We start from the raw sequence: 12,072 nt of genomic DNA, 5'->3' as shown, positions 1-12,072 counted from the left end.
TTCACCTGACTGTAGGATGGAATTTGTTTAGTCTATGAAATGAATGTCTTACTTTTAAACCTTAGTCTGCCTGGAGTGAGGACACAGGACCTTGCCTACTTCTCCCTCACAGACCATTCTTTTTTTTTTTTTTTTTTGAGACGGAGTCTCACTCTGTTGCCCAGGATGGAGCACAGTGGCGCAATCTTGGCTCACTGCAAACTCCGCCTTCCGGGTTCAAGCGATTCTCCTGCCTCAGCCTCCCAAATAGCTAGGATTACAGGCACGTGCCACCACACCCAGTTAATTTTTGTATTTTCAGTAGAGATGGGGTCTTGCCATGTTACCCAAGCTGATGTCAAACTCCTGACCTCAAGTGATCTACCTGCCTCAGCCTCCCAAAGTGCTGGGATTACAGGCTGAGCCACCATGCCTGGCCTCACAGACTATTCTGGAAGGTGCTGAGAAGTCCACTCAACCCCACATGTCAGCACATTGTTCTTCCTCTCACATTGCTGCTTCTGAGGCACAGGTGGGCGCCAGCCTCCCTCAGACAGGCCACTTGACACATAAGTGGACACAGCTGCCAACAAAGGCCACTCCTGACCTCTCCAAGGACCTCCCTCCCACTCCAGGGTGTGCCAACAGCTTCCTGAGAGCATCCAGAGCCAGTGGGGTGCATGGCTGCCTGGGGTGGATAGAGCCTGAGAGGGGAGGAGGGAGACCCACAGCACTCATCTCCACGGCAACCAAACATTCCCAGCCCAAGGAGCACAGCAAGAAAGAAGGGAACTTGAACAAACCACACAAACGCCCACACCACAACCTGATGCTTACTGCTAGCACGAACACCAAGGAAACAATCCCACAGAGGGAAGGAAAGATGCTGCACGAAGATGCTGGCTGGGGCTGTGTGTAACAACCCACAAGCCAGCCATGAACAGTGGCACGACTCAGTCGATCACCAAGTAACTTAAAATTACTATTATGAACTATGACATGACGTTAAATTAAAAAGGATACAACACTGTTTATATACTATGATCACAACTCTAAAAAGTGTGTATAAATTTGGAGAAAAACTGGCAAGGAAAACATAAAAGTGACAGTAGCTGAGCTACAACGCTAACGTAACAGGTTTCTGTCTTTAAAATTTTCTTTGCAGCGGCCAGATGTGGTGGCTCACGCCTATAATCCCAGCACTTTGGGAGGCCAAGACAGACAGACTGCTTGAGCCCAGGAGTTCGAGACCAGCCTGGGCAACATAGCAAGACCCTGTCTTTACAAAAAATAATAAAAAACAGCTGAACATGGTGGTGCATGTCTGTAATCCCAGCTACTCAGGAGGCTGAGGTAGGAGGATCGCCTGAGCCCAAGAGTTCAAGTCTGCAGTGAGCTGTGATCACACCACTGCACTCCAGCTTGTACGACAGAGCAAGACCCTGTCTCAAAAAAAAAAAAAAAAAAGATAAAATTGTTCTCACAGCTTTCCCCATTGCTGCTTCTTATCAGTAGATGGGGAAATGTGCATATCCGTATAAGGGAACCTGCCTCGGTGCCTGGGAGAACCTGCACGTGGCCATGTACACAAAGGTTTGCCTGGATCTTGGTGGAACACCTTGTAGGCTTCCAGAACACAAAAGGATGCATGGCTATCTCTCATTCACCTCCCTATTCCCCTAGGAGCCTGTCACCAGACAGTGTCTTACCTCTAATGAGGTATGGAGATTTCTGCCTGCCCCTCAGAACAGAGCTGTGGGCTCTGAGATCACTTAGCTGCAGTCTAAAACTGCTTCTCAAAATCCCACTTGTGTGGTAGTCATCAGCCTCTTTTGCTTCAGTGTCATCCTCTGCAGTGTATGGGACAAGGATCCACGAAGATGGTACGTTCGACATATTCGTTGTGTTGCCTATGTAAGTAATAAACAGCCTGAAGTAACAGAGACTTGTTGTATCTTTACCAAACCAGTCAGGCCCTGGACTTGCCCTGTAAATGTGTGTAAGCTTAACAGTATCCCAATACTATGTTTTAATGCAGTATCAATGGACCTCAAGAAGTATGTGTATATACCAACAGATACCTCCATATGCCATATGCTATATATAAAAATATAAAATATAGGCCGGGCGCCGTGGCTCAAGCCTGTAATCCCAGCACTTTGGGAGGCCGAGACGGGCGGATCACGAGGTCAGGAGATCGAGACCATCCTGGCTAACACGGTGAAACCCCGTCTCTACTAAAAAATACAAAAAACTAGCCGGGCGCGGTGGCGGGCGCCTGTAGTCCCAGCTACTCGAGAGGCTGAGGCAGGAGAATGGCGTGAACCCGGGAGGCGGAGCTTGCAGTGAGCTGAGATCCGGCCACTGCACTCCAGCCTGGGCGGCAGAGCGTGACTCCGTCTCAAAAAAAAAAAAAAAAAATATATATATATATATATATATATAAAATATAAATAAAATATATATAAATAAATATAAAATCTGGCTTTACATACTATATACAGTGTTTTAAACTAGATTTTCATAAATGAAATGGGAAAATAGAAAAGATACATATACAAATATGTTCAGAAATATACACACTAACCAGACTCTATCAATAAACAAAATAAGATAAAGAACAAAGAAAACACACTTCTTTTTGCTTGACTCGGTGGAATTAATCAGAGGAGGGAGAACCAGAAAAAGAGGGAAGTACAGGTGAGCAAAGATTCAAGAGAGCTGGATTCCACGCCAGCTCCATAGCCAGGTTTTTGACCTTGAGAAATTCTCTTTCCCTGTCTGCCCCCATTTTCTCTTCTAAGAAGGAGGGGATGCTCTAGATGTACCCAGACCGCCAGCTGTGCCATCTCCATGGTATTAAGGCTCAGAGACATAGAGCTCCCGGGTGCCTCCTTCTGCTGAAAGCTGAGGTAAAGGGCAGCAATCTGGTAACTGAAAAAAGGCAAGTCACCTCCAGTGTCTAAGAGAAGCTGCTGAGACACATGCCCAGTCTCCAACATTCCAACTGTTTTTGGAACTGGAGAGGAAGTGGGACATTCACACAGCAGGAGGGTGTGCAGCCCCAGGGCAAACAGCAGTGCCCCTATACTCACTTTTTGACAAAATCCGAATCCTCATTCCTTCAGCAACTCTGTTCTAGGGCCTGGTTTGCTGGTAATGGATCCACAGAGAGTGCAGTTCACCGTCTATGTAATAACACCAAGGGTCGGATATGGTGGCTTGCACTTGTAATTCCAACACCTTGGGAGGCTGAGGCAGGCAGATCACCTGAGGTCAGTAGTTCAAGACCAGCCTGGTCAACATGGTGAAACCCTGTCTCTACGAAAAATACAAAAATTAGCTGGGCCTGGTGGTGCATGCCTGTAGCCCCAGCTACTCAGGAGGCTGAGAGGCAGGAGAATCGCTTGAACCCAAGAGGCAGAGGTTGCAGTGAGCCGAGATCACGCCACTGCACTCCAGCCTGGGCAACAGAGTGAGATCTGTCTTAAAAACAAACAAACAAACAAACAGAACAGAACAAAACAAAACAAAACAAGAAAGGAGAGTGCACCAAATTCAGGAGAAGTCTCTTCCTGCTAAGGAAACAGGGAAGGCTTCCTGGAAGAGGAGGCATTTGAGCTGAGTCATAAGACTGGACAGACAAATGTATTAAGTGAATGGGGAGAGGCTATTCTAGAGAACAATGTGATCAGAGGCATGGAAGTGAAAAAGAGAAACTCAGTTTGACTGGAATAGGAAGCAGGAAGTGATAAGACAGGGACAAGACCACAAAGGCCTTCAGTGCTAGACCAATCAAAAACTAAACCAGATCTGTCTTCCTTAAGTGTCTGTGCTTGTCACAATTTGAAGAAAGAGAAACTCCATTAAGAAATAGACAGTCACACAAGCAGCCATGGGTGGAACCCACAGACTCATCTGTAATGGGTTGAATGTCTACATCCCCCTAAAATTCCTATGTTAAAATCCTAACCTCTGGCAGGACACGATGGCTCGTGCCTGTAATCCCAGCACTTTGGGAAGCCAAGGCGGGTGGATTACCTGAGGTCAGGACTTCGAGACCAGCCTGACCAACGTGGAGAAATCCCATCTCTACTAAATATACAAAAATTAGTTGGGCATGGTGGCGCATGGCTGTAATCCCAGCTACTTGGGAGGGTGAGGCAGGAGAATCGTTTTAACCCGGGAGGCGGAGGTTGTGGTGAGCTGAGACCGCGCCATTGCACTCCAGCCTGGGCAATAAGAGAGAAACTCCATCTCAAAAAAAAAAAAAAAAGTCCTAACCTCCAAGGTGATGGGATTAGGGGGTAGGGCCTTTGGGAGGTGATTCTCATGAGGTGGAACCCTCAAGGAATGGGATTAGTGCCCTTATAAAGGAGATCCCAGAGAGCTCCCTTCCACCATATGAGTACCCAGGAAGCGGGCCCTTAACTGACACCTCATCTGCCAGCACCTTGATCTTGAACTTTCCAGCCTTTAGAACTGTGAGAAATACATTTCTATTGTTTATAAGCCAACCAGTGTATGGTACTTTGTTATAACAGTCCAAACAGACTAAGATGCTCATCAACTGGTTTTCCCTCACCAACAGCTTCCCTAATTCAAATGGTAATTGCTTGAGGTGGAAAACAGCCTCTCCTTAATATTTATTTTCTTTTTCCTGAAAAATAGAGCAAGTATTGAGAGCAAGTATTGCAGGAGTCAAAGGTCAAACATAAACTATAAAGAAAGATCTGATACAAGCAGCCAAGAAACAAGAAAAAATGCTCAAGGGCCAGGTGTGGTGGCTCATGCCAGTAATCCCAGCCCTGTGGGAGGCTGAGGTGGGAGGATCACCGGAAGTCAGGAGCTCAAGACCAGCCTGGGCAATACAGCGAGACCTCAGTCTCTACAAAAATTTTAAAACATTAACTGGGCATGGTGGCACATGCCTGCAGTCCCAGCTACTCAGAAGCTGAGGCAGAAGGGTTGCTTGAGTTCAGGAGTTCAAGGCTGCAGTGTACTACAATTACATCACTGCACTCCAGCCTGGATGACAGAGCGAGACTCCATCTCAAAACAAAACAAACCTCCACATCATCAACGATCAAAGAAATGCAAATCAAAACCACAGAATGGCCATTACTAAAAAGTTAAAAAGTAGATGTTGGCAAGGTTATAGAGAAAAGGCAATGCTTATACACAGTTGGTGGAAGTGTAAATTAGTTCAGCCACTGTGGAAAGCAGTTTGGAGATTTCTCAAAGAACTAAAAATAGAGCTACCATTTGACCCAGCAATACCATTACTGGATATATATACAAAGAAAAGTAAATCTTCTACCAAAGATACCTGCACTCGTATGTTTACCACCACACTATTCACAATAGCAAAGACATGGAATCAACCTAGGTGCCCATCAGCAGTGGACTAAATAGAGAAAATGTGGTACATATACATCATGGAATACTACACAGCCATAAAAAAGAATGACATCATGTCCTTTGCAGCAACATAGAAACACAAGAAACAGAAAACCAAATATTGCATGTTGTCGCTTAGAAGTCGGAGCTAAACTTTGGATACACACAGACAAAAAGATGGGAACAATAGACAGTGGAGACTCCAAAAGGAGGGAAGAAGAGGAGGGGAAAAGGGCTGAAAAACTTTCTACTGGGTACTATGTTCACTGTCTGGGTGACAGGACCAATAGAAGCTCAAACTTCAGATTCACACAATATACCCTTGTAACAAACCTGCACCTCCTGAATCTAAAACTAAAATTAAAATGTAACTAACAAACTAAATAAATAAATAAAAGAGGGCCTAAACACAGCTCCCATACAGATAAAATACAAACATGTGCCCAAGGCTTTATTTAACTCATCAATTAATAAATGAACCAATAAGTGGTATAATTGGGAGAATTCAAAGAACCATAGACCATCAGGAATGTTGAAATCAATTTGCTTAATAGATTGCAAAACTGGTCAGTCTCCACAGGGCAACAGTCATCAACTGCACCTCCACCGGACAGTCTGCATTGCTATAGACAAGAATCGTGTTTGTTACCATCAATATTCTACAACTTACAGAGTGCAACACAGCTCAGACAAGGAAAGTCCCCTAGACCCAGAGAATTCGATAACCAGACCACTCCTAGATTTCCACTGCAGACATTCACTAGGCTTTTTGATTCATCTCAAAGTCTTTCCCTACATAGGTGAACATTGAACAATGGGTAAACCATAAACTCTCAGGCATGTGTTCCAGGGGAAATTGCAGTGAGGACTGAAGCGTGAGGTTCAGAACTCAGGCATCTGCCTGGACCATGAAGGCTCAGCAGGTTAGGAGGCCACTGGTTAACCGTGTGCACTGGTTAACTTTATACTGAGAATTAGGATCTCTGGCTGTGAACAAGTTCTTCCCCTTCCCTTCTCCAGGAGGATCCAAAATGAGGAGCCCCAAACTAATGGTGGTCAGCCCTGACCACACCCTGGAAGAATCCGAGAAACTGTGAAAAAATACACTTGCACCTCTTGGGTGGATGAGGTGGCTCACGCCTGTAATCCCAGCACTTTGGGAGGCCGAGGAGGGTAGATCACAAGGTCAAGAGATCAAGACCATCCTGGCCAACATGTCTCTACTAAAAATACAAAAATTAGCTGGGCATGGTGGCGCACACCTGTAGTCCCAGCTACTTGGGAGGCTGAAGCAGGAGAATTGCTTGAACCCAGGAGGCGGAGGTTGCGGTGAGCTGAGATTGCACCACTGCACTCCAGCCTGGCAACAGAGGGAGACTCCATCTCAAAAAAAAACAAAAACACACTTGCCCCACTCTAGGAATTCCAAGGGTGATGCCCTGGCCCCACCCTTGATTAGCAGAATCAGAGCTAAATCCTAATCTGATAGGATTAGCTAGGAATCTCGCTAATCTGATTCTGCTAATCAAGGGTGGGGCCAGGGCATCACTGGGTTTTAAAGTCTCTGCAGGTGACTCTAATGAGCAGCAGGATTGCAAACCACGAGGCCAGATGGTAAGAAAGACCCCTTTGTCCCTGACACCTGGTGACTCTGCTGTAACGTTCCCTTTTAGTTGAGAGCTGCTAGCCTCAGGATAGGATTGAGAATATAGGCAGGACATTTTCTAAAAATACTCCTCAAAATTAATATTTGATAGAGACCAGAAAACAAGCACAATCCATAACTTGGTCAGACTTGGCAAGCACGCAATGTGTTAGAATCTTCCACAGGGAGCTGTTGCCATCCATTCAATCCAGACTCCTGATGGGCTGCCTGAATTATAATGCACGTACTGCAGTATAAAGATGCCCACAGGTGTGTGCTAGGTAGGCACCAGCACACGGGTGGCATGCACACACACCTCATGCTCATACAGCAGCCTCCGAATCAAAGATGAGGTGAGGAAGTTGGTTACAAAGTAATAAAGGCCCCCCCCACCTCACTCTGGGATAGCTGACTGACTCATCACTTTTGGTTGGCTGGTCCCCATAGTGGGGGAGAGAACTGACAAACAGGGTAGACATGGTGAATCCCAGCACTTCCTCCCAAATCTTCTGAAACCTCTTCCTATGTATTTCAAACCTGATGTGATTAGGGATCACTCTGAACTCGTTCAACTTATCACCGGAATCACAGGCAATCTTTGGTATTGTGTGAAGTCACCGTGCCCTGATCGGCCTCTGGTGGTGGTAAGAAACCCTGCTGTAAAAGACACTGTCTGGCTTTTCTGTGGGGCTGAGGAAGGCCATGGACCAACTGTCTCCTGAAAGATGATCTTCTCTCTCCTCCCTTTCTCGGTCCCCATGTTCCTTACCCATCCCCCACACACCCGACACCCACACCCACACTTACTGCAAGCTGCACAGGTGAAGCATGTGTCGTGGTAGAGGTTCCCCATGGCCTGGCAGGCCTGGCCAGCCCCAAACACCCCTTTGCTGCATTTCACACAGGCTCCTGCAAGGACAAGAGAAACATCAGTGAGTCAGGAGGGAACCAGTGGAAACTGAGTCATAAAAAAGCCAATGAACAAAGCATCATACCATCCCTCCCCATGGCCAGCCCACCACCAAATCCAGTGGATGACTCATTTGAAGTGTCTTTCCCTCCTTCTCCTTCTGTCACTCTTTTAACTGCAGAAAACAGCTACCAGGCTGGACTTCCGGTCCCACTTTCCCTGCCCCACTGCTATGCTAATGTTCAGAATACCTGGGCTTGGTCAACTCCCTCCCTCACCCGACCCAAAGCTTTCGGAAGGTTCCCACTGTTTATAAGACAGTTCACAAAGATCGCACCATCACTAAAATATGCCAAGCATGCAGGCTGGGCAATTTCTTTTTTTCTTCTTCTTCTTTTGAGACGGGGGTTCTCGGTATGTTGCCCAGACTGGTCTCGAACTCCTAGGCTAAAGCGCTCCTCCCGCCTCAGCCTCCCAAGGTGCTAGGATTACAGGTGTGAGCCACCATGCGTGGCCAGACAATTCTAACTAAATTATTTCCTTTATTTTTCAGTGGGAACCACCAACTAGGATTTAGTAACTTCAAGTTTTACAAAAAGTATATAACACCCCAAGCCCCGGGTTTGTCACACTGCAAGCAAGTGCTCTTCCCTGCCCTTCCACCAGCAGCTCCTCACCCCCTAACAAGTCCCACAGGGTCTTAGCCCAGACTTTGCTGATGAGCCCCTACCTCTAGTACATTCTACTCCTGCCCTTCTGTTCACTCAAGTCCTGAGGCTTTCATCTCAGCCTGCTCTATGATTCCTTCCTCAGCCTCTTCAGCTCTCTGACTCTGGGGGCAACATGATGAATCAGAAATTTAAAGACCCAGCCAGGTGTGGTGGCTCACACCTATAATCCCAGTGCTTTGGGAGACCAGAGCAGGAGGATTGCTTGAGGCCAGGAGTTCAACACCAGCCTGGGCAACATAGGGAGATCATCCATCGAAAAGAAGGGAAGGGGAAGGGGAAGGGGGGGGAAGGAGAAAAGGAAGGGGGGTGGAAGGGGAAGGGGAAAGGGAAGGGGAAGGGGAAGGGGGGGAAGGGGGGGAAGGGGGAAAGGGGAAGGGGAAGGGGGGAAGGGGGGGAAGGGGGGGAAGGGGGGGAAGGGGGGGAAGGGGGAAAAGGAAGGGGGGAAAGGGGAAAGGGAAGGGGGGGAAAGGGGAAGGGGAAAGGGGAAGGGGAAGGGGGGAAAGGGGGAAGGGGGAAGGGGGGGAAGGGAACATTTTTTGAGACAGAGTCTCACTCTGTCACCCAGGCTGGAGTGCAGTGGTACAATCTCAGCTCACTGCAACCTCCACCTCCCGGGTTCGATTCTCCTACCTCGGCCTTCCAAGCAGCTGAGACTACAGGCACGCACAACTAAGCCCAGCTAATTTCTGTATTTTCTTTTTTTTTTTTTTTTTTGAGATGGAGATTCGCTCTGTCGCCTAGGATGGAGTGCAGTGGCGCAATCTCAGCTCACTGCAAGCTCCGCCTCCCGGGTTCATACCACTCTCCTGCCTCAGCCTCCCGAGTAGCTGGGACTACAGGTGCCTGCCACCATGCCCGGCTAATTTTTTTGTATTTTCAGTAGAGACGGGGTTTCACCGTGCTAGCCAGGATGGTCTCAATCTCTTGACCTGGTGATCCGCCCACCTCAGCCTCCCAAAGTGCTGGGACTACAGGCGTGAGCCACCGCGCCTGGCCAATTTTTGTATTTTCAGTAGAGACGGGGTTTCACCATGTTGGCCAGGCTGGTCTCTAACTACTGACCTCAGGTGATCCGCCTGCCTCAGCCTCCCAAAGTGCTGGGATGACAGGCATGAGCTACCACGCCTGGCCTGAAAAAACAAATTTAAAGAGCCAGGTTCTGAGCTTGAGCCTCCCACCTACCTGTGACTCCTGTAGTTTAGGTTAATGGTGATCAGCTCTCTGGGTGTCCATTTCTTAATTAGGAAATAGAGGTTCATTCCATCTGCCCTGCACGTTCCCAGGAGCAGCAATTAAAAGGGTTGCTTTGCAAACCAAAAAGTTCTAAAGAGTTAACCTGCCTCAACTACAAAGTGCTTATTGGGACACCTGGTCTAGAACAGCTCCACAATTTACCAGCTATGTGACGAGGGCAGACTAATTAAACTCCGACGTTGGGCTAGAAAATGCGGACAACAGTGGCCCCCTCGTAGGGTTACTGTGAGAGAATATGTGCAAAGTACTTAGTGCAGGGCCCCATACTTGGGAAATGCTCAATTAACAGGCAAATCATAAGGATGACAATCATGTTACTGCCTCCTGCGAAAAGTGCCTTCAGCTTAAAAAGAGCTGTCTAAGAAGTCCTGGGCCTCTCAGGATCTCACAAGGGCTCTGTGAATAGGCTGGAGGTTTCTCAGGCTAGGCCAGCCCAGAACCCCTACAGCAGCAGCCCAGGCTCCGGCCCGTCCACATCAAGGTGGCCCTGGAGTCTCCCTTCCAAAGAACTCCTCCATTACAGTCAAATGAAAGACAGCACAATTATGTAAACAATGCACAAGATGAAAAAAGATTCACGGAGGAATATATTAAAATATAAACAGTGGTTGTTTTACGTTGTAAACAGTTACGTTGTAGCTGGCCTTATTTCTTTATATTTCCTGTAGTTTTCTATAAGACAGCAGGCATTACTTTACAGATTTTAAAAGGTCATCTCAAAAAAGTGTTTGAATATGTTCAGGTATACTATATAATGTTAAAATTTTTGAAAAATCTACTTTACAGATTTTATAAATATAAATTGCTCCCCTAGCACCCAGCAAGGTAGCCAGCTGGCATCCTTTGGTCAGGGGGAGCTCATGCATCCTTTTCTAACTCTGGCTCTCACCTGTCAGGCTATTCTCAGGCTGCAAATCCCCAGGATTCTGCCCACAGGGTAGAAAGCCCTGTGTTTCAGAGTTCGTATCATTTTAAATTGATAAACTGCATCACCATCAAAGGAAGTCCAAGCTAACACATCCTTCATGAAATCCCCCCACACCAACAGGTTTAAGGAGAAAGCCCCTCTGCCAACACCAGGAAGCAGGGGGAAGCAGTGTGTAGGAAACAGACAAGAAATTGACCATTGGAGAAATTCCTTTTTTTTTTTTTTTTTTTTTGAGACAGAGTCTCGCTCTGTCGCCCGGGCTGGAGTGCAGTGGCCAGATCTCAGCTCACTGCAAGCTCCGCCTCCCGGGTTCACGCCGTTCTCCTGCCTCAGCCTCCCAAGTAGCTGGGACTACAGGCGCCCGCCACCTCGCCCGGCTAGTTTTTTGTACTTTTTAGTAGAGACGGGGTTTCACCGTATTAACCAGGATGGTCTCGATCTCCTGACCTCGTGATCCGCCCGTCTCGGCCTCCCAAAGTGCTGGGATTACAGGCTTGAGCCACCGCGCCCGGCCGAGAAATTCATTTATAGAAAGCTCAAGAGGGCACAAGTATTGGTTATCTGCAGTTCTTCTTCTGTTTCAACATTTTATTATAAAAATTTTCAAACAAAACAGAAAAGTTGAAAGAATTATACAGAGAATACCCATATACTCACCATCCCAATTCTGTAATTAATGTTTTGCTATCCATTCCTCAATCAATCCAACAATCCATCCCATTCTTGATGCATTTCAAAGTTGCAGGCAGCAACTTCACCCCAAACACTTCAGCCTCCCCATCATTAACTAGAGTTCATTATTTTATTTGCTTAGGCTTATTTTTTCCAGGTAAAATTCACAAACAGACATGAAAAGCATAAGTCTACCATTCAATGAGTTTTGACAAATGATCTATGTAAAGCAAACCCAAATCAAGATATAGAATATTTCCAACACCCCCAAAAAAGTTCCTGCATGCCTCCTCCCTTCCATCTTCTCTTTAATGGCTATGAAATGCATGCGTGTGTGCCTGTGGAGGGGGAGGTGGCAGGGGGATGAGATTACTGCACAGCTGGCATTTCTGTACCTTGCAAGCAGCAAAGTCAATAGGGAGCCCCCATCACTATGAAACTGAAAGCATCAAGTAATTCAGAGGCATCAGCATTGCTTTCTGTCTAATGATTTTTATATACAACTTAGGTACCTTATCCTCTCAAGGTAGAAAATACAGTTCTGGGCAAACTG

The 12,072-nt window shown here is 46.9% G+C and overlaps 1 protein-coding gene across 2 annotated transcripts in view; it reads right to left on the bottom strand.

Annotated features, from left to right (window-relative positions):
• The window catches only part of LOC105480335 (LIM domain containing 1), a 128,927-nt gene that overhangs the window by 38,945 nt on the left and 77,910 nt on the right, over window positions 1-12,072 (bottom strand). For both annotated transcript variants that reach the window (XM_011739008.3, XM_011739007.2), the window contains one exon: window positions 7,832-7,933. In XM_011739008.3, the coding sequence (XP_011737310.1) occupies window positions 7,832-7,877 (46 nt within the window). In that variant the 5' untranslated portion in view covers window positions 7,878-7,933. The remainder of the gene's footprint in view (window positions 1-7,831; window positions 7,934-12,072) is intronic.

Source organism: Macaca nemestrina, chromosome 2, assembly GCF_043159975.1.
Source record: "Macaca nemestrina isolate mMacNem1 chromosome 2, mMacNem.hap1, whole genome shotgun sequence".
NCBI classification, from domain to species: domain Eukaryota; kingdom Metazoa; phylum Chordata; class Mammalia; order Primates; family Cercopithecidae; genus Macaca; species Macaca nemestrina.
Note: the sequence above shows the minus strand (reverse complement) of the source record. Positions and strands in the feature narration are given on the sequence as shown.